The 22,449-nt window shown below is 42.6% G+C and overlaps 1 protein-coding gene across 1 annotated transcript in view; it reads right to left on the reverse strand.

The window, feature by feature from the left end:
- Nucleotides 1–597: 597 nt before the first annotated feature.
- ZNF366 (zinc finger protein 366) overlaps nucleotides 598–22,449 on the reverse strand; it is a 30,355-nt gene continuing 8,503 nt past the window's right edge. Inside the window, exons 2-6 of the mRNA XM_035100091.2 lie at nucleotides 16,996–17,064; nucleotides 14,867–16,188; nucleotides 13,674–13,865; nucleotides 5,901–6,075; nucleotides 598–4,114 (exon numbers count right to left, since the gene is read on the reverse strand). Of these exons, the coding sequence (XP_034955982.1) occupies nucleotides 3,597–4,114; nucleotides 5,901–6,075; nucleotides 13,674–13,865; nucleotides 14,867–16,177 (2,196 nt within the window). The 5' untranslated portion in view covers nucleotides 16,178–16,188; nucleotides 16,996–17,064 and the 3' untranslated portion in view covers nucleotides 598–3,596. The remainder of the gene's footprint in view (nucleotides 4,115–5,900; nucleotides 6,076–13,673; nucleotides 13,866–14,866; nucleotides 16,189–16,995; nucleotides 17,065–22,449) is intronic.

The following is a 22,449-nucleotide window of genomic DNA, read 5'->3' on the forward strand; positions in this document are numbered from 1 at the left end:
TCCGTTGAAGAAGCCCAACAGTTAGTTTTTCATCTGTATGCTTTGACAAGCATACAGCTAGTAAGGGGTTTCACACAAGGCAGATTACACCCTACACTCTTGGTGGTGTTTTGCTTAGCCAGGTCAACTTCTAACTGCGCATACTCTGCGTGAAGCATACTTTAAGGGGCCACTGGTAACTGGGTGATTTGTGTTTAGTACCCAGTCATTCCCAATATTATTTTTACTTTATATATTACATTCCAACACTCTGTTTGGTGCGCCTTCTGCCTTTGCAGGTTTCAGTAGACAAGCAGACAAGCACAATGTTAGCTGCCCCTGCCATTGGTTAAGACCTGGAAACAGATGATGGAGCTTATGTCCCCTAATCAGGCCTCCACTTCCTGTTTCTTCTGAGGAAAGTGAGTACCTCTTTAATGAACACCAAGTGTTCCTTGGGATGTTTGGCCAGAGTATTAACTACAAGTAAATCTACTCACAGGGAAAAAGAGCTGAGTATGCTATGGGAAGTAGCTTGCAGCCAGTGGCTCCAGCTTGGCATTTCACAAAAGGGCTGCCAACTTATTTGGCCAGCCTCTGCTCCTGTGTGTTCCTGTGTTCGCTAATATTATTAGCATTATGTATGTTACTTTCTTTAACATCATCATTTTGTGAACACTCTCCTCTCATATAAGCATTTTTGTAACCACCGTTTGGTTGAAGAACTGCATCACATTATTCAGATAAGTGTGAATTTTGAAGGTTGGCTGTGTTTTGATTCACCTGTTGGTTGGGGAAGTATGAATTGGATAGATTCCGCTTTTAATGTGTGCTGAATGGAATTTATCCGACACCCCTAAAGGCAATTAATGCATAAATAATCCCTGCTCTTGTAAGGAGCAACACAAACATTTAGCAGAGCAAGGAGAGCAAAACTTGAGTTTCCCCTTCTTTCACTCAGGAAAAAGTACACAGGGAGATATTCACAAAGCTCGTGTTATTCTCACTCACCCTTTCCCTTCCAAAGCTATATCGTTGGCATTTGACATTTCCTAAATGGGAATAGAATTGTGCAATCCATCACCTTAGGAACTTATGAAGTTGAAGTGCACCATCGTTTTGAGAGATTCCTTCTCTTCCTCAAGCCTCACACTGCTTCCCCCATTGTGAGGTGTAAGCACCCTTACACTTGTTGTGTGGCTGGGCCTATGGCATTCTGTTCTTTTCAATTGCATACTGTCATGGAAGCTCTTTGCAAATTTATTTACTGATTTTGGGTGCTAGGTGTGTCAACCTGCTCCTTGGCTCGAGAGTATATACCCACAGGCTTAATTCCAGGTACCTGTAATAGTCTTCCCCTCAAAGCAGGGTGCCTATTTGCAACTGCATTTACTTGTGAACCATGGAGAAGGAGTGTAGCTCAGTATTAGAACTTCTGCCTTATATGCAGAAGATGCCAGGTTCAAACCCTGCCCCCCCCAATTGGGGATGGGAGAGACTCCTGCTTAGAACCTTGGAGAGCTGCTGCCAGTCAGTGTAGATAGTACTGAGGTAGATGGAACAATGGTCTGACTGAATTTAAGGCAGATTCCTATGTTCATAGGACGAGGTTCTGACTTTTTGTCTGACAAAAACAGGGCCCTCATTGCAACCAAGTAACTACCGGTATAACAGTTATGGTGTAGGGCAGTTGATTTACTGATTGTATAAATCCACCTATGTCCATCCTATATATTTGTAAATAAATTCATATATTAAAAGAAAATACCTGCCAAAAGAACACATAACCAGGTAAGTGCTGCTCCTGGAACATCTCCCAGTTGGGAAAGTAGGGAGCAGCATGTGACAGTATAACCATGAGAAACATGGACCTGTTGTTTTATCAGGACAGAGACAATTGACATTTCTGGGCTGGCTTGATGCAAACTACAACAGCACCTTTGATATATATTTATTTGTTTGTTTTAAATTAACAAAATATATTTGACATGTGACATTTCAGATGAGCTACTGGCTATCAAGAAATATACTGGAATTTGGGTTGGATCCCACTTGTCAGGTGTTGTTTAAAATACACACACACACAAATCAATGCACAGATACAAGAATACATACTGTTAATGTTGTTATTTCCTATTCAGCTAAGCAGACGCAGTGTGTTATTGTACACCTGGCAAGACTTTATTAAATACTCTCCTTGGCATAATAAATACTATATTTAAAATTGCACTTTTCAGATTTGCACAGTCTACAGCAGGGATGAGGGACCGGTGGCCCTCCAGATGTTTGGAGCTCTCACCTTATCTGAACTCATCTGAGCATCGGACATGAAGGCTGGGGCTGAGAGGACCTGGATACAGGTTCCCCACCCGTGATCAGCAGCCAAATGCAGCAACACTATGGAAACAGGAAGGTGCAAAGAAACTGGAACCAACACAAAGGTCTCAAAGAGAAGAGAAGAGAAGAGGCTGCAACAGACTGAGACAAATAACTTAGAAATAACATGTTGAGGAGAGCACGGGAGCAAGGGACAAAATTATAACCAGAGTAAATTCATAATGAAATTCATTGGGACCTGCCTGATCTTTTATCACATAATGGGAGATCCTAAAAATGTTGATATACTTCAAATAATCAGAAGTCTGCCTTTGTATTGCATAGCGGTTTACAGTGGACCCAGGTGATCTTTACTTTTTACCGGTCTCCAAGTGCATCAGAACTCTCCTGAGTCAGGTGTTCTAAGGCCAAACCCATTTGTTAATTGATCATCATGTTACTGATACCCTTTGTTGTCCTAGCCACATCCTTTCATCATGAGATATGATCAATATTTCCTTTGAGTTTTCCACTTGTCTGCTCTGTTCTGCTGTACCTTGCAGAATCCTACTTAGCTTCCCAGAATCTCCGTGTTATGTACCGCCTGCTCTTAGGTAAAGCATTCTGGATTTGCTGAGCACTTCAGATGTTTCTCTAAGGCTTAGACTAAGGCCATATCTGCATTACTGACTTCTGTTGGTTTTTACACCACCATGGCTTCCCATGAAGAATGCTGAATAGTACGGTAGTTCTGTAGCAGTGTTGCTGTGAGGGAATGCAAAGCCACTCACAGGCCTGCAAGCTGAAATGTCCATTGACCATAAAAACTTAAGAAGAATCTAGTCTAGCATCCTGTTTTCACAGTGGCCAACCAGATGCCCAGGTGGTCCTCAAGCAGGACTCAAACCCTGTAAGGTACACCTGACAGTTCAAACTAAAGTTTGCTCTAAAGATAGAGCAAAAATATGGAATAGCCAATATCTTTAAGTAAATAAAACAACAACAACAAAAGGTTACAGCACATCCAGGACTCGTTCATTTCACTCTGCTGCATGCATGGACCAGGTCAGAATGTTGGGGGAAATTATTGGAAAGAAGCTTATAGACTAGATTGCTATATATGACATCATTGTATCTATGACATTAGTGTATAAAAATAGGGACAAGTGAATGACGGGTGAAAATTGCCTTAAATTATTTATGCTTTTTCATCATTTGCCAGTCTTGTTAGATTACAGCTCATGGTATTGAAAACTATGAAGGAACTTCTCTTTCCCAACGCTAGGTTTACATGTGTCCTTTTAGATACCCAGAAAAACAGTTTGCTTTTCCATTTTCCTTTCCAGCAGCTCCTTCAAACTCTTGTTTCTATGTTGAAAATACAAGTAGTCAGAGAGAGACTGAGTGAGTCTATTATTCTCAAAGTGGCTAAAGCCCATATGCCTCCCGTCATTATTTGCAAAGTCTCTTTCTCCTCGGCTCTGGTTCCCGTTGATATCTTTCCTCTCCTCACATTTTGAATCCAGAATTTTCTCTTTCTCATCACAGTACGACTCTCTGAAGTCTTTCATCTCGAGTTCTGATTGGCTGGAAAGATCATGCTTGCTGTTGCTGTGGTACATGGCAGGGCTCTGCGGCTCCACCCCATAGCAGTTGTCTTCATCTTCCTCATGACACGAGCTTCCTTTGGCACTTTCCCCATCAGAGTGAAATGAAAGTCCTTTCCCTTGGTTTTTTTGGGAAAGGTCAAAGGGTTCTTCCTGTTCCGGGCTCCTTGAGGCATCTGTTTGTGATGTTCTTATTCGTTCCCTTCCATGTCCTATAAGAGGGGAGTTTTTTTAAATAAAAAAGATGATTGTGTTAGCAAATATATTTGCAGCCCTACACCCATTTTATAATCAAAATAACTCATAGCTGTGATTCTAGGATGCATATTTCAGCTTGTGTCCCTTTGTTTCTATCTTGCAAATATTGGAAGGGGGGAGGTAAGGGGGCTTCCTGCTGATCTGCTTGGCATCCCTAGCACAGAGGAAAAAGCATCTGTCCCATCAGTACTTGGTACCAGCTTAGACTGCCATGGAAAAGGCCCAGTTTCATGACATATAAAAGCACAGCAATGGTGTCATGGTTGCATTGGTTGTGGAACACCTTTAATTTTCTGTTCAACAAGCAATTCCCAAATGTGTTCCTTAAATTTGCAATATGAACATCATACCAGTGTGAAGAGGAAAAGTGGTATTTAGGGTTCCTCCCCATTAAAAAAAAAAAGTTAAGTCTTAATATTTTGGATTATTAAGTCTGAAATCGCATGGGTTGGGCGGAAGCAGTCTAATTGTATGGGGGGAGGGGGCATAGCTGCCAAGTACCCTGTTTTTCCCGGGAAACCCCCGTATTTTCTTACCATTTCCTGCTGGTCTCCCAAATGGATTTATATCCCGTAAATCCCCCGGAAAGCAGCTCCTGCCAGCAGCCATGTTTCTGGTGCCACTCTACCCATGTATGGGCACCGGAAATCGGGCGGCGCTGGCATCAGAAGTTGCTTCTACGCATGTCCGGAAGTGTGTAGAAGCGACTTCTGGCACTGCGGACATTTTGGAAATGGGCAGAGCGGCACCAGAAGTTGCTTCTACGCATGTCCGGAAGTCGCGTAGAAGCGACTTCCGGTGCCACGCCGCTGCTGGCCCCAGATTTTTCAATCCAGAACTTGGCAGCTATGGGAGGAGGGAATCAGTAAGGTGATATTTGTAACCTGTTCTGCCCTAGTTCTGCATGAGCATACTGGAAGGAGTGCTGGATTGACTCAACTGCTGTGACTATAAAGTCTCTGCCCTGTTGCTGCTCTACCCCATCCAGATAAGCAGCAGTATATTGGGAGCGTGGCTCCATAGCACCATGCTGGCCACTCCTGAGTCTGACTCCTAAAGTTTTTGGACAGCCTTAATCAGAACATCCACTTAGACATCCACCTTGATTAGATGGGTAGGCAAATCTACTGAGCTCTAACATTTGGGAGCCAACTTAGACCTTTCCGTTTTATCGGTCAAATCCAGCTACCTCAGCCAAGCATTGTGGTGTGATGTTGATAATACTAGCAGCTTGATTTTATAGCTACAACAATTCACGGAGCACAGCATAAATACTGTAGCATTCTTTGCATGGTGAGTGGGTGAAAATCCATTTTGCTTTCCTTCACATAAAATGCAAGGTACATTTTATAAAGTTTACAATGCAATATTGGCATCAAGCCTGCTGTGGTCCTGAACCAAAGATATGACAATGCAGAGCCTGACTTGCAATAATTTACTACAATACCAGACAACCCTTTGAGTGTCATCTCAACACCTGAAAAACCAGAGCAGGTTATGTGATGAACTCTGACCCTTAATTGCTTCCGGGTCATGCAGACTTCTTTTATCTGTGCAACAACAGGACACAATTAGGTCTGTCTTTCTTCCTTAGACTTGGCTAGTCATTCTCTTATTTAGCAAGGTCTGCTTCAATTAGGTTTACACAGACAAGCAAACTGCCTTTTAGATGCTACTGTGTAAGTAGTTTGGAATTATTAAATCTAATGCAAAAATCAGCCCAGCTTGCTGGTCTTTTACCTTGAGACCGAAATCCTCTTTCCATCACTCCGTGTTTGACTTTCATGTGTCTGGTGAGGTTCCCCTTCAAGGTGAATTTGCTGGGACAGTAGAGACATTTGAACGGCTTGCTGTCTGAATGCAAGTGCATGTGCCCCATTAAATTATGCATTCGATTAAATTCCTTTCCGCACAGCTGTCAAAAGACCAATGACAATCAAAGTGATTTATTCTGCAGATACACAGGGATCATTTCATTTTCTTGAGATAGAACCCCTTGCAGCTGAGACTGCTTCTCGGGAGTTCCACAGCTTATAATAGTTTCTTCTTCCTAAAAAAACACCAGGAGAACAATCCCATCCCTCCCTTAAAGCTGGGTTTATGAATGAATAGGCCCCACATCAATGTAAGGCTATGTACATTTAAAACACTTTCAAAGCACATTTTCTCCCTTCAAAGAACTCTGGGTGCTGTAGTTAAGAGTTGCTGGCAATTGTAGGTGTGAGGGGTAGGCTACAGTGCCCACAGTTCTCTGAGTGAAGGAATGTGTTTCAATTGTGCTTTAAATGTATAGTGTGTACACAGCCCAAGTCTAACACAAGGAACTGAGGTGGGATGGGGTAGCATATAGATTTGATGAATGAATGGATGGATGGATGGATGGATGGATGATTGAATGATTGAATGATTGAATGATTGAATGATTGAATGATTGAATGATTGAATGATTGAATGAAACTTGATTTAACCAGGCACCCAGTTTGTGGAAGTAATTCTATAACAGGCCAAAATTCAGCTATAGCTGCTGGATAGCTCCACCCATGGCTTCTGGATAGCAGGGCTGACCCTAACATGAGGCAGACTGAGGCAGATGCCTCAGGTGCCAGATGTCGTGGGGTGGGGAGTGGTGGCAAGATGTTAGAGGATCGAGCTTGCTATGTCTTGGTGGCCTGCCCCACACCCCCTATTCATGCTACCACTGTGAAATTAAGATTCGACTGCTGACCCAGTCATCTTTGGAATATGGAATGGGGCGCCATCTTGCCCTCTGCGTCAGGCAACAAAATGCCTTGGGACATCCCTGAAGGAGCTAATGGCTTTCCATGCTGAGGATTAGGCTGAAAGTTGCATAGGAGCTACTGGAAGTGTACCTAAGTACCTAGGATTTTAAAACCGCATCACAAAAAATGCAAAATATGAATATAACAAGCAAGTGTTTTAAAGCAAATACTGCTCTGCTAATCTCGCTGTGGCTACTTGAGGGAAGACCTAGGTTTGCTGCAGTGCAGTGTTTTAAATGGCCTCTGGGACTGTGGGGAATTCCGTAGATTCAATCTACAGGCAGGGCTTAATCCTAAGAGCAGAGCTGCCTCTTTGCAGGAGATGGCATATGAAACTGAAGTGAATGTGGCCAGAATCAGGACCCCTATTGTCAAGGGAAAGAATGTCTGGAATGCTGCAGGGAAATAAAACAGATGAAGTGGAAGGTTATGTATTTCCTCTTCAGGCATCACGACGCCTCCATTTCTTCATTAATCCTAGATTTGGTCATGCTTCTGTATGTGGTGGTGACCCAGAGCAGCCCCACCCAAAGCCATTCTTTTGCCATCTATCAAGCATTTTTCTAGGAGTCCTTAACAGTGTCTTTGCTCTCTTGGGTGTGCAGTTATTTGCCCTGGTTGTGAAGAGTTTTGTAGCATCGGTTACATGGCCAGAATTCATGTTACAAAACAAACATTGAAAATTTAAAAACGATTATGGAATCTTATGCAGGTGAAGCACACAGAGATGAAAGGGAATAAAAACTAGGAAAGAGAAAGAGCTATGAAGCCTGATGGGCACTCATCATTTGCAAAAATGAAAAAAAATAGAACAAAGTGAGACAACATCTCTTGTTAAGACAACATTGTCATTTCAATGCTGTCTTTTTTTCTTTACTACCACAAGATGTGGATGCACTACAGTGTGTGTAATTCATTGCCAGACACTGGATTGGATGGCTTTAAATTTGTGGAGGACAGGTCTATCACAAACGAGTAATTATCATAGTTGCCACGTTCTAGTTCTTTTTAACAAAATAAAAAATTCCTTCCAGTACCACCTTAGAGACCAACTAAGTTTGTCATTGGTATGAGCTTTCGTGTGCATGCACAAGCACACGAAAGCTCATACCCATGACAAACTTAGTTGGTCTCTAAAGTGCTACTGGAAGGAATTTTTTATTTTGTTTTGACTACGTCAGACCAACACGGCTACCTACCTGTAACTAGTTCTTTTTGTTTAGGATTAGACAGTCAAATATGATGTATGTCCACACTGCGTAACTCAAGACACATTCGCGGCTAAGTTATTTGTGTCTGCCATAAGTGCTGATTGGTCATTTACCAGGAACTGAGCTTGTGCAGTAGCATGTCAAATATGATTATGTAGTTAGGAATGAGTGGGTAAAAGTAGCTTATACCCCCAGGGTGAGAGCCTCCTCTGGTATAGAACTGGGCTCTTCTCAGTTCACAGATGGGGGTGAAGTATCAGATGGTCCAATGGGTGTAAGAGCATGACTCCATTAGTGGGGAGAGTATCTTGCATGTGTTTGCTTGGCTGCAATCATTTGTATGTGGATTGTAATATTCTTGGCGTACAAGTGGCTCATCTGTGGCTGGTTGGTTGGCAGACATAATGCATGAGATAGCGAATGACTGAAGTGGTTGCATGGAATGGACAGCAAGTAAGATGGATGGAGTGGTTGTAAGAACAATGTGTATTTTGTTGATTGAAAGTTTACATTATACTGCCTTGGAATGCTTTCTGACTTATATAGAGAAAGTTTGTTTCATTTTCCCCCCAGGTAAATAATTTGACATGGGTTTTGTTGCACTTGTTATGCATATATTTGTGTGTGTGTGTTTATCTATTGTAAACCACGCTGAAATAATCAGATAGTAAGCATCTCTAAATGGAAATAATAATATTGACTAAAACCCATAAAACACTTGCAGCATAACTCCATGTACTGTATAGCTACTCGGGCATGGATGCCCCTGAATTCCGTGGGACTATCTCCCAAGTAAGTGCATACAATATTACAACCTTAATGTAAGATAGCTACAGACTTGCTCAATGAATTTTTGGAACTTTTAGGAAACTGTAACAAAGGACTGCAGCTTTGCAAAATATACAAGCACCTAACTTAGCACCAGGTTACAGTGATTGAATGTAACTCATTTTCAAGGTCCAAAGCTCAAGTCTTTGGCAGCATTGACAAAAGAAGTGAGTCAATGGCAAAGGATTTTATAATATTATTCATGTGATTCAGAGCTGCTTCAGTGGCAGCCTCGTATTAGCAAAACCACAAGTAGGGATGAGCAAATTGGTCAATTTCAATTTCTTTCAGTTTCTCCTTTTTCTAATCTTAATTTCCACATCAGTTTGTGCAACTTTTATATATATATTTTTTAAAAACTCCTCCTGAAAATTCATAAGCATATTGGCACAAATTTCTCCTAAGGTTAACATTTTCTATGTAATTTTGCCAAATGTACGCATTTTCAAAAGCAATTTTCCCTAATAAAATGCAATTTATGTTATTTTTTGGCACTTCAACATGTGCAAATGAGCACACATTGCTTGGCTGGAAAACTGCACAGCAAAATCTGGGGAAGTGCAAATTTCAAAAAGTGGCTGGGTTTCAGTTCACACCTTGTTTTGTAAGGTGTGAATTGGGAAAGTTTGCCTTTTTAAGTATGAACTGGATCAAATTTCTTCCCCATCCTTTAGTAAAGGTAAACTAAAGGACCCCTGAGAGTTAAGTCCAGTTGCAAACAACTCTGGGGTTGCAGCGCTCAACTCGCTTTACAGGCCGAGGGAGCTAGCGTTTGTCCACAGACAGTTTTTCTGGGCCATGCGGCCAGCATGACTGAGCCATTTCCAATGAAACCAGAGCAGCGCACAGATACGCCACAGATATGCTTGCACTTTTTGGCGTGCTTTCGAACTGCTAGGTTGGCAGGAGCAGGGACCGAGCAACAGGAGTTCACTCCATCGCGAGGATTCGAACTGCCATTTGATCGGCAAGCCCAAGGCTCAGTGGTTTAGACCACAGCACCACCTTTACTTGGAAGCAAAAGCTGTAGGGAGGTTTTTCTTTAAATAAAGAAATGAGACATCTAGATTGACTTTCCCCCAGAGACAGTGGGCAGCAGTGCTTCTGAGAGAGAAACAGCTCTGCGGCTGAGGAAACATGACTGGCAAAGACTTTCTTCTCTCCTCAAGCCACGTATGGGTTCTGTGTGGCCATGATTAGCTCTGTAGGAAAGACGGGTGTGTTCTTTTCCCCTGAGAAACAAGGCCAAGAAAACTGCAGCCTGCCATGGGGCAGAAAGGCCACTGCTGTGTTGTCTTTCCTTTGTGTCCTTTTTTCTTTCTTTCCTTCTTTTTTGTTTTTAAAAAAGAAGGTTTAATAAGAAGGGTGTTCCTTTCCTGAAAGTAAGAGAGAGAGAGAGAGCAGGAGAAAGACTGTAAACTGTCCAAAAGGGCCGTGAGAAAACAGGAAGCTCTGCAAAGTACAAGAGAAAGCAAGATGAAATCTATTTGCAGGCCATTCCCTGGGGACATGCAGGCCATTGTTAAGCAAGCAGTTCGTACAGCTATATCCTTCCTTCTGCTGAGGAGGAGCTTGTTGCCAAAACAGCGGCTATCTGGTCATTGCCTTAACTCACTGAATGCCAGCCAAAGAGGCTTAATGGAGCCCAAACTCCTTAGGAGGTTCTTAAAGTCCAGGAGAGGAAGAGCCTCGAAAAGCTGATCAGCGTTGTTATGTACATTCTCCGCTCCCTTGTTTTCCTTCTGATTTATTTGTTTATTTTATCACTGGAACAGGACACTCAGGATTTAACATGAACCCAGTGCTGGGAATACAAGTGGCGTATTAATTTATGCCCTGAGAAATGGGCATGTTTTAGAGAAAAGGTGACATGATAGAAGTTCATAAAAAAAATATGCGCAAAAGGTTTCCTCCTCTCAAAATGCTAGAACTTGTGAACATCCAATGAAGTTGAATGCTTGAAGTTTCAGGACAGATAAAAGAAAGTATTTCTTCCCAGGGCGCATGGTTAAACCGTGGAACTCACGCCCGCAGGAAGCAGAGACGACCTCCAATTTGGATGACTTTAGAGAAGGATTAGACAGATTCATGGGGGAGAAGGCTATTGATTATTACTAGCCACAATGACCAAGCTTTGCCTCCATAGATCAAGGCATTAATGCTTCTGAATACCCAGTTCCTGGAAACTACAGGAGGGGAGAGTGTTCTTATCCTCAGATTCTGGTTACAGGTTTCCTGCAGGAATCTGCTTGTCCATTGTGAGAACAAGATGCTGGACTGGATGGGCCTGATCTGACAGCCTCTTCTTACAGTCTTATGGTGCAGGGAAGGGGGATGTGGGGCACTTCAGATGTTGTTGGATCACAACTCTAACCCTTATTCATCACTGGCCATGCTGGCTGGGTCTAGGAATGTACAGATCTATTCAAATTCCAGCTTCTTTCAGTTTCCCGGTCTAAAATTCAGCTTGGCAGTTTTCTGCATAGGGTTGCATTTATTTATTTTAAGTCCTCAAAAAAAATTGCCCCCATTTAAGAGTGCATTTCCCCTAATAGATGCATTTTCCCATGCAATTTCCCCCAGCAAGTTTACATCATATAATGCATTTCTGCATGTTGTTTTTTCACAAATATATGCATTTTTACACTTGGCTTTCTCTTAATATATACTTTCCCTGCATAGACACTGCACCACTTCTCAAATGGCTCCAAATTGTGGATCATGCGGACGTTGTGAGTGCCTCTTCCATCATACAACAGAAAGGACACATTCCAGCTGATCCCTGGAGCAATATAATCTATGCATATAAACTGGTCTGTTTGGGCTGATGGGGGTTGTAATCCAAGATATCTAGAAGGCTCCTGGTTGGCAAAGGCTGCCATAGCAAATAATATGGGTTGAAGCGGCAGTGTACTTAGAGGGAATTGCCAACTAAGGGGGCGGCTGAGCAATGGAGATAAAGTGCAGGATTGCACCAGTGTGTTCTTCTCCTGCAGCTCATAGCAAAGCTTTGGCTAGTCTCATGAAGTAGCAGATACCCAATTCTGGGAGTTTGATTTTTATGACCCTGCAGTGCAGATTAAGTGGGAGTTTAACTAATTTCCTTTATCCTGTTTGAAATATGATAACAACCTATCCAATCTTGTTAATATACACCCAGCCTTAAGGTATAAGCATCATTTGTATTGGGTTCTGATAAAACAAAACAAAAATCTTCCGCACACATGGATTGATTCATGTGTTTAGCCAGTATATCAAATTGTTAAGCATCCTTGACCTCCCTTTGGGATGAAATGTGCTATGCAAATGTCAGATATATTTATCATCAGCAGACGAGCAATTATACTAAGTGCTGTGAAAGTGCAATCTCGAGATGAGGAATAAAACTGAAAGGAAAAAAAAAAGATCAAGCCTAACATTTGAGCTTCAAAGCTTCCTCATTTGAACGAAGGGCATGAGAAGCAAACAAGAACACAACTAAACCACCGTTCCAAAACTGGTAAAACATTAAAAAGCAGCATGGAGGTATTCTATTGTTTGTTACACCCCATTCACATGCTCTTTGCCTAAATGCGGCATAATCTGACCATTGGGTGAACACTCCTAGTCCCGCCCCTGGCATCAAACACACTTCCTGGCTCTAGCTCTAGATGGCCAAATGTTAGCAGACTCTTCTGCAAAACCAAACAAAAAAGTAGAGGGGGTTTCCATGCAAACATCAGCAGTATTTGGGACATTATAACCTATCTCATTGTCTGGGGAAAGTGAAAAGTTTTCACCTGCCATCAAAAAGACAATATGTACATCATACATTCAGCTGAAAACTGGCTGTCTTTTTGCTTTCTGTCTCTCTTAAACAGCATTCACACCAATGATGTGGAACAAATTCTAAGGTTCTTTTAGTATTCATTGTCTGTGAAAACTCCATTAAGATTTAGGAACGGCCCATTTATAGTGATGAATAATACCACAGGTTGTCTCAACTCTTAAGAGCTGTCAAGAATTTGTCTCTTCTCAAATATGCAAATGTCCCTCTTTTTAAGGGACTAAACAACATTCAGTTAGGTTTAATAAAGCAGACTTGGGCGTCACTAAAGGGTGGCAAAGCTATTGAATTTATTATTATTTCTTTACACACAGAGAAGCATATTGGGCTCAGTTATAGAAGAAAGGAAGGACATAGATGTAATGAAATTAAAACAAAAAACAATGTAGATTTTATATGGTTATTTGATAAGTTGTTTGGCTTCATGTGTTCCACTTTGTGAGTATATTTTCCTGAAAAGTGTGGTATGATACATAACTAATTCATTAATTAAACCCATCTTTTCTGCTGAGGAGCCAAAATGGAGCCTCAGGTTATATTACTACTATTGTTTTTGTTACGTATTTTGTGTTTAATAGCTTGTGCTTTTATGTTGTGAACCGCCTGAGATCTACGGATGAAGGGTGGTGTACAAATTTAATAAATAAAAACTATCGCTTGCCAGTTTTCACCTGGTTAAACCACCATGGAAGCTACGGGAATTCAGTCAAGAGTTCTAACTACAGACATTATATTATTTGCTATTATATACTTTGCTATTTACTATGCAGTGCGTTCCTATTTTTATTGACCATGCCTTCTACTGGAATGCCTTCTACTTGGATGCCATTCCATTAGACTGGATTGTCTGTCTTTGAAGCACACTCACCTTACATTTGAAGGGCTTGACATCTGAGTGGACAATCATATGGGCTTTGAGCGTCTGTTTTTGGACGAAGCTCTTGAAACACAAATGGCACTGGTAGGCCCTGATGTTGGTGTGAATTAATACGTGCCTCTTCATATTAGCAAGTAGCGTGAACTCTCGGCCACAGATCCCACACTTGTGCTCCTTCACACCCTTGAAAAACAGAACAGCAAGGAAACTGAAACATATAACTTATTTTAAGACCTGGACAGCAATTCCTGATTTCTCACTCTAGTGGGAATGTCCACCTGCCACATCCTTTCCTTGTCTTTGCATTAAATGTATTGTTGCACTTCAACTCCCATCGGCCCCAGCTAGCATAGCCAATGGTCAGGATGGTAGGAGTTGTAGTTTGCCATCCCTGGTTCAAATGCAGGTGCTGTACATTTAGGAACTCACCAATAATGTACCTATAGCCCACCAGTTGGGAATTGTTAAGTATAATTGTTTAACTGACACTGAAATAGAGAGTACCTATGTGTGTTGCGGAAAGGGTTTAACTGGAAAATTCCATTGAAGCTAAAGAAAAGCAAAAAAAAGCTGTGAGCTGCTTCATGAGTTGACAATTGCTCTCGGGTAGCTATGATGAGGTGTTTAGGTTTAGATCACATGGGAGGCTATTGAATTGCAAATTCGCCATCTTGGAAGGGTGGTGGCTAGAATCTTTGTTCCTAGGCTCCGTGGAGTAAGGATGTGTAAATGGCTCTCCAGGAGCACACAGCCTCAGGCTATAATGGAGGCCAGAATGGAGGAGAGAGAAAGTTTTGATCTCAATCATGTTTAAAGCTATTTTTAAGAAGCGACAGAGCCTATGCTTGAATAAGCATATATTTTATGGAACTGTTTGGATGTATCTTTGATGTTTTTATTCTGTTTCTTTCTGTTTTGAAGAAAATTCTGCAAGTAAAGCTTTGAATAATATTGAATGGGTCTGGAGGATGTTTCGCTCCAAAAAGAACCAGTTGTAGGGTGGTGGGTTTTCCCCCCCCCCCTATTTTTATTTATTTTCATGGTACAGAAGATAAATGTTGATGAAACAATTGTTACAACAGTAAACAACAAGTAACTTGTCCTGAGCCATTTTTTTATGCATCCAGCTGCTTCAAGCTGCGCAATATTAATATCTGCAACAGGAATCACTGGCCCTGACTTACCTTATGAGTCAAGGAGTGCTGCTTGAGGTGATGGGGCTGAACAAACTCCATGCCGCATTCAGTGCAGATGTACGGGCGGATGTCCTTGTGCTTCATCATGTGATTCTGCAGCTGGCTTGGGTACTGGAAGGTCTTGTCGCACTCTGTGCACTGGTACTGTATAGGGCCTCGGTGGGTGGTCAGGTGCCTCTTCAGCTGAGCCAAGCTCGGGAAGTCAAGGCCGCACTCAATGCAAATATTCTCCCGGCCGCTCTCATGCTTGGACTCGTGGGCTTTCAACTCGCTGGGGTAGGCAAAACCTCTCCCGCAGATCCTGCAGCTGTAAGGCTTGACGTCGCTGTGCTGCATCATGTGTCTCTTCAGGTGGCTGGTTTGGGTGAAGGCCTTGTGGCACACTTGGCATTTGTGAGGCCGGGTGCCCTGGTGGGTGAGCATGTGGGTATGCAAGTGGCTCAGCTGCTTGAAAAGCTTGCCGCAGCGAGAGCAAGCGTGCGGCTTGATGCCGCTATGCCCCAAAATGTGGGTGACCAGGTTGTATTTAGACGTATAGGACTTGTCGCACATGGGACACTGCCAGCGCTTTTGTTCCCCTCCCACGTCAACGTAATAGCTGTCATCGATCTGAATGTTGACATCCACCCTCTCCACCTTCTGTTTACTTTCAGCTTGTTCCTCTAACTCCGTCCTCCTGGAGAAGGGAGGCTCCAGAGGCCTTTTCAGTGGGAAAGGGCTTCTGAAATGAAAATCTGGGGGCATAAGAAATGGAAACATCATAGAAGGGTGAACTTTAGGATAGTATGGATAGGGCACCTGCAGAAATGGGGCAGGTCCAGGCCAGAGCACATTAGGCTTGATGGGTTCTTCCTTGATAGACTGTGCTCCAAAGTGTTCCAGAGTTCTGTAGAACTGAAAGCCAATGTTGCACAGGTCAATCATGTGGGCATTGTAGTTTGGCTGTGTGTGGTGGTGCTGGAATATTAAAGGGAGGTCAGGAGAACTTGCAGTGGGGATGTCTTCAGACCTGTGTGGCGGGGAGGTGGGCTCTCCTGGTGAGACAGCAGAGGGCATTTTCGTGGGCATGCTTTTACGCTTGCGAGATCCTCCTTCTAAGGAGCCCTGGAAGTTCTGCAGTTCTGCAGGGGAAGGGCCATATCCCAACTGGGCAAGCTGTGCTCTGAATTCTTCATTGAGCGGTGAAGCTATGTCTGACTTCACAACAGGGTCCAAGCAGTGGGGAAAGGGAAGGGTTTGTATGCCATCCATATTGCAGGGAGCTTCCTCTTTCTTCATCGCATTTAATTCCTCTTGCATACTCTAGCTTCCTTTAAATAAAAAGTAAACGTTTTAAAATTCACTCTTGTTCCTGTTTGTTACACCATATTTAACCTTAATGTTTGGTGCCTTTTGCTGTTCAAGTGGATGCCCCAGAGTTCCAATTTGAACAGTGGGAGCTCGCTCTAGAGTGCCCTGAACATGCACAAATGTATTTCTTTCAAGCATTGAGCAGCACCCATATCCAGTCCAGTACACATCTGTACTGGGGGGGGTGTGTTTCTGACCTTTTTCTTCCTGTTCTGCCCATGAGCCAAGAAGATGACAGTCCAGCCAGGCCTTAAAATTCTAACTGGCTGGACTCCCAGGAACATAGGCAATTTGGTTGGCCATGCTAGCAGAAGGAGGAATAAAGCACCCTGGAAGACTTCTACACTCATTGTTAGTTTGCAACTCTGTGGTAGAGCTCACACTTTCTATGCAGAAGGTCCCGGGTTCAATCCCTTGCATTGTCAGGTAGGGCTAGGAAATATCCCTCTCTAGGATTCTGGAGAGCTGTTAACAATCATTATATACAATACTTCGCCTGATGGACTCGGTATAAGGCAGCTTTCTATGTTTCTGTGACCTGATCCTGCCTGGTCCCAGAAGGCAGTCTTGCTGGTGCTGAATCAACACCCGCAGTGCCCTGATTTGAAGCCATCTGATATGTCCTTCAATGTCTGTGTTCTGCTGTTCTCTGTCCAGCAATTTAAATCAAGCCTGGAGTGTGCATTAGCTCTTTGCCCTAATGTACAATGTCCATTGAAGAAATGTGCATTTAGCATAAGAATCAATACTGCGGGATTTGTACTTACATTAATTCATCTCCTTTGTGCCAAATCTGCTTTAAATGCATCTGCACAGGCTCCAGGAGGCATTTGTGTCTAAGGAATAGATAGAGAACAATCATTCTTTAAACTGTGTTATAGTTGTGGCAGTCGTTTTATGCTCGACGTTCTGTTACTGTTTTATGGTGCAAAGGCGGAAGCAATAATAAAATTGTCTCAGGACACAGTGTGCTTTCTTGTCCGTCCCCCCCCCCATACTTGTAGAAAGGTTTTGAAGGAGATATAAGGCACAATGCTACAGTGGCTGTATGTTTTTTGTTGGGCTGTGAAATGCAAATGAGTGCTACACGTTCCCTTCTCAGAAGTTCCACCCTATATATCAGGGTGGGGATGGGGGGTGCTAGTCTTTTTCTTCCTCAGGTCCACATGCAAGCTTGTGGCCAACCCTCCAAGGGCCACATCCCAGCAGCCAAAATTGTCATATATCCACTGCACTCTCCACAGCCCACGCATGCACATTCACAACAACACTCTGGTAAGGGCAGAAAGGTGAAACTCTCCCTCCCCAAACGCTGTCACCACAAAGCTTCTCAGCTTTCCCTACGCCTTCTACTTACATTTTTCAAAGCACATGTTGTCTGCATTCACACAATTAATGCCATATCTAGTTTGGCTCGGAGATCTTTGATAGAGACCTTGCTTCACAGACCCTGGAGAGCAAGGCTTTCTTAGTCACGGGCACAAAATTATTTTGATTATTCTGTGGTTTCATGATTATTATATACTGTATGTGTTTTGGACTACAGTTCCCATATTCCCAGATGACTGTTTCTAGCAGTATAGAGTGGGAATGTTGTCGCTCGACTTCATTTATAACATGAGCTTTTATCATGCCCTGTTCAGAGAAGTTTTTAATCTGTGATATGTTAATGTATTTTAAATCTTTCTTGGAAGCCGCCCAGGGAAACCCAGCCAGATATATTATTATTATTAGGTATTATTATTATTATTATTATTATTATTATTATTATGCCCTCCACCCCCTTCTTGGCCTTCATCCTCTTTTTTCCAAACTAAAGTCTTTGGTGCTTTAGTCTTAAGGAAGCTGCTCTAGCTGCTTGGTTATTTGGCTTGTAGTTTTACTGGCCCACTTTTTTTTTCTTTGCAGTGTTAATCCTGGCTATATTGGCTACCCTCTAATTCTCTGGGAATGAGGCTGATTCCCTTTTTGATTGGCTTATCAACCACTTATGTTCACTGTATTTTTCTCATTTGGACAAGAAATTCACTTTTAAAAGCAAAAATTATTCCCTTTCATGACTCTTTTGAGAGTGTTACTTAACCACACCAGCACCCTCTTGAACACCTTTTCTGATCTATGACATATATTTTGTCTGAGTCATGATTGTCATGGTTTTAAATAGCCTCCAAGATTCCTGAAAGAATTTGACACTCCTCTAACTCTTTCCAACTTCTTTTTGAGAAATCCCCTCACTGTTATGAAATTTCCTCTTCTTGGTAAAATAGGGCTGCCATATGACCAGATTTTCCTGGACGTTACTGGGATTTCAAAGGTGGATTTGACATCCAAAGGCTCAGTAAATTTGGGGTTTGTCTAAAAGAAGCTCAACAACTTTCGGGTTTTCCTAAAAACAGTTCAACCATTTTGGTGGTTTCCTTTAAAAAGCTCCTGGTTTTTAACTTTTTGAAATATGGCAACCCTAGGTTTAAAATAGGGGAAAGATAGTGTTGAATTTTCTAGAAAATTTCCTGGTCATTCATATATATTGAAATTGAAAGTGTTGCGGTCACTTTGCCAAAGTGGTTTGCTAACACTTACACCTTTAACCAGATTCTGGACACGGCTAAATATTAAAACAAGTGTAACATCCTCCCAAGTGTCATTGACAGTCAGGCCTAAAGTGGTTATTCAGAAGTAGATCCCTTATATTCAATGCAGTTTACTACTACATAGTACTAGAGTTTTTCCCTTTGTATCTTCGTCTCCATCTGACAACTAAACAAAATAGTTTTTAGCAGTATTGAAAAGAGGGCAACAAAGGTGCCTATCTAATACCAATAGTTCAGTGGAAGTTATGTCGGAACAAACATGCTTAGAACTACACTGTTATTTTTTGGCATACTGTACTGAGCAGCAGCATTGCCAGCGCAACCTCCTTTCTATCCTTTCTGTAAGTTTATATCTAGGAACAACTGTATCCCATTGATTCTCACAACCTGTTTCTGAGATGCTCACTATAGCCATGCTAACAATTACCAGGGGAGGTAGCTGTCTTAGTCTTCATGACACACACGGATGCCAACTGTCTCCACGTCTGCTTGAGGAGCAATATTGCAGGACCGAAAAATGCCATTCGCGTCAGGGGTTCTTTCACCTGCTTAACTGCCAATGCCACCATTTGCCAACAATGCCCTTCTGTATTTTACACACGACAAACCGGTCAGCTCAAAATGAGCACCTATAGGACATCAGCGGCATTGTTTCGATAAAAAGCATCTGAAGTCTTATTTTTATTAATTCCTATTGCTTTAGTCTTTCAAAGCCACCACGCTATGTTGAGGTTCTAACTTCCCCAGAGCTGCAGAATGGTTAGAACCCGGCTGCCCTAGAGAGACCGGAACGTCATTGTGAGGTTATATTTGGCAACATGCCAATATCATAAGGTCACTGAGCAGAATCCTGGGAACCACACAGAAATGTACGGTACTCTTTCAGATTAAAATAAACTTGGAAGTGGAGACCAAGCAAAACGTAAAATGTACAAATTTCACCTGCGGAAATTTTAGACTTCCACCTGATTAAATCAGCATGTCTGTAAGGCTAATGAACGAAGGACCTTCTGATCCTACATGAAAACCTCTAGGTCCCAATTAGGGACAGATTAATAGGTCAGCTTTGGTTTCTCTCTGGTTGATTTTCCACATTTAAGTTCAGTTCTCCACATTTCCACATAAATTTGCAGCACTTTAGTGCACTTTGCTCCCAAGCCTCACATCTTTGTATGCAATTTTACCCAAATCAGACATTTGGGCAGGTCATTTATTTGAAGTCTTCCCCTGCTGCCCCCTCCCCAAATATGCATTTTTGCACAGAAGCAGCCAGCAACGAGGGCAGCTGCACTTTCCTGACCTCCCAGTACAGGCATTGCTGTGTCTTGCTCAGAGGGGAAAGGGCAAGGTAAGGAGGTCACCACACAGCAGGTGCACTGGCGGGAGCACCAGGTTGGTTCCCCAGCTTCATTCACACCATGCAAACTTCCCCATTGCTTCTCCCCTCTCCCACTCCTTCATGGCATAGCCTCAATTACATCTTGTACACCTCTTGTCTCTACCAGCTACTCCTCTTTTTATGACCCTCTGTTGGAGGGCTTGCACCACAAAATTCAGAGGAGTACAGTGGTACCTCTACTTACAAATTTAATGCGTTCCGAACGCACATTTGTAAGTCAAAAAAAATTGTAAGTCGAATCCCATAGGAATGCATTGGGAGAAAAAATTCGTAAGTAGAAGCAACCCTATCTAAAAATTCGTAAGTAGAAAAAATCCTATCTAAACCGCATCCAAGATGGCGGACTGAGCTTCATTCGTAAGTAGAAACATTCGTAAGTAGAGTTATTCGTAAGTAGAGGTACCACTGTACAAGCTTTGAAGGATATAGCAGCAGTACTTTGGCTTGGGTGTTGTTCCGGGGAGAGCGGAGAAGGTAAGTTTGCGTCATTTACTTATTAAAATATTGATGAAGTGTGCTTTCATACCAAATATCCCAAGGTGGTATGCAGACGAAAAGCACAGCGTTGCAACAAAGATAATAAAAACATAAAATTCATCTGTAGGAACTGCTTGTCAAAGAATCACAGGTTTGAGGGGAGGCGGGGGGTGGGGAGGACTTATCTGAACAATACAGTTTTAAGAAGACCTCAGACCTCTGTTGGCAAGGATCTCCACCTCGTCCACCCCAGTCTCAGCCCCGGTCAAGACCCTGCAGACCCTGCATTGCAATGTGAAGTGAAATTCTCCCCGTCTTTAGCCCCAGTGCATCTAGGTTGTGCACATAACCCCTTGGTAGTAGATCAAGAACGGTACCTGCAGCAATTGAAACCAGCTTGGGTGGCTTTAAAAGAGAATTGGACCAATTCATAGAGGACAAGGCTATTGGTGGCTTCTAGCCAGGACTTCTCTGTTCCTTGTCCACTGCCAGTGGCATTATGGCTCTGAGTACCAGTTGCTGTTAAGCACAGGAGAGGGCAGTGTTCTTGTGATAATGTCCTGCTTGCGGGCTTCCCAGCAGCAGCTGGTTGGCCACTGTGAGAACAGGATGCTGAACGAGATGGGCCATTGGGCTAAGGTTTATCTTAGGTTCTTATCAAATGGCCATTGCCATTTGGAATTGTGTTGCGCATGGTTGGGAGTTTGCTTTCACTTTGCTGTACGTGAGCAACTTTAAACCAGCACCAACATCTATTATATAATTGAACAAAGTTAGAGAGTTGGCTCTACTTTCATGGTACAGATGATTAGATGAAAAAGTAGCTGAATTCGCTGCGTGTGGGAGGTGTGCAGAGAACCCAGGATCCCCTCCTGCCAGGCTTGCAGGAGGGGAAACAATCCTTTCCTACAGAGATATAAAATTACAAGAAAAGACTATTGCTTTTGATGGCATCAACAGGTGAGGCTGCCTTGTACAGAATGGGGTCATCATTTTGCCCAATCCTATCTCTGGTGACAGCAACTCCCCTGAGTATTTCTCAGCGCTCCTTCCTGATGTGGGTCAGTGGTACAGTGGGAAAAGAGAGGGGTTTTGCCTTTAGCCCCACATCAGTTCCTTGGTGTAAATGGCCCCCATGAAACAGCCATTAATTTCAGAGGTTAAAAGACACAGACTCCCATATTAATACCTGTAAGTTTTCTCTTACATCGTAAGAGCCATTTGGGGGGGGGGTGCAATCTGTAGCAGAAAATCAGCATGGTAGGAAAGCTATAATGAACCCTTACTTGTGTTCAACCTCAGTCCAAATCAGGGGCATATGGAGATTGGGGGGGGGGGGCGGCGGAAGCCCTCCGAAAAGACAAAGTAGTCTTTTGTAATACTTAATTTGGCCCTTAATTTGTCTTTTGTATAGCCACAGATCAACAGTCCAATTAATCCAGGGGTGATTAATCTGCAGCCTGCCAGACATTGCTGGACTACAACCCCCATCACCCCAGATCATTGGCATTTCTGGCTGTGGCTGATGGGAGTTGGAGTCCAACAACGTATTTGTTTATTTTATTTTTATCTTGCCTTTTCCCCCAGTGCAGGACCCAAGATGGCTCAAAGCATAAATAATAACACACATACAACTAAAAGCACACAATAAACATTTTTTTAAAAATGAAATAAGTAACCCTTATGGAGGGCTGTGGGTTCCCCATTCCTGAAGTCATCAGATTGGAACTGATTGGCGTTAACTGTTTATTTAT

Source organism: Zootoca vivipara, chromosome 11, assembly GCF_963506605.1.
Source record: "Zootoca vivipara chromosome 11, rZooViv1.1, whole genome shotgun sequence".
Taxonomy (NCBI): domain Eukaryota; kingdom Metazoa; phylum Chordata; class Lepidosauria; order Squamata; family Lacertidae; genus Zootoca; species Zootoca vivipara.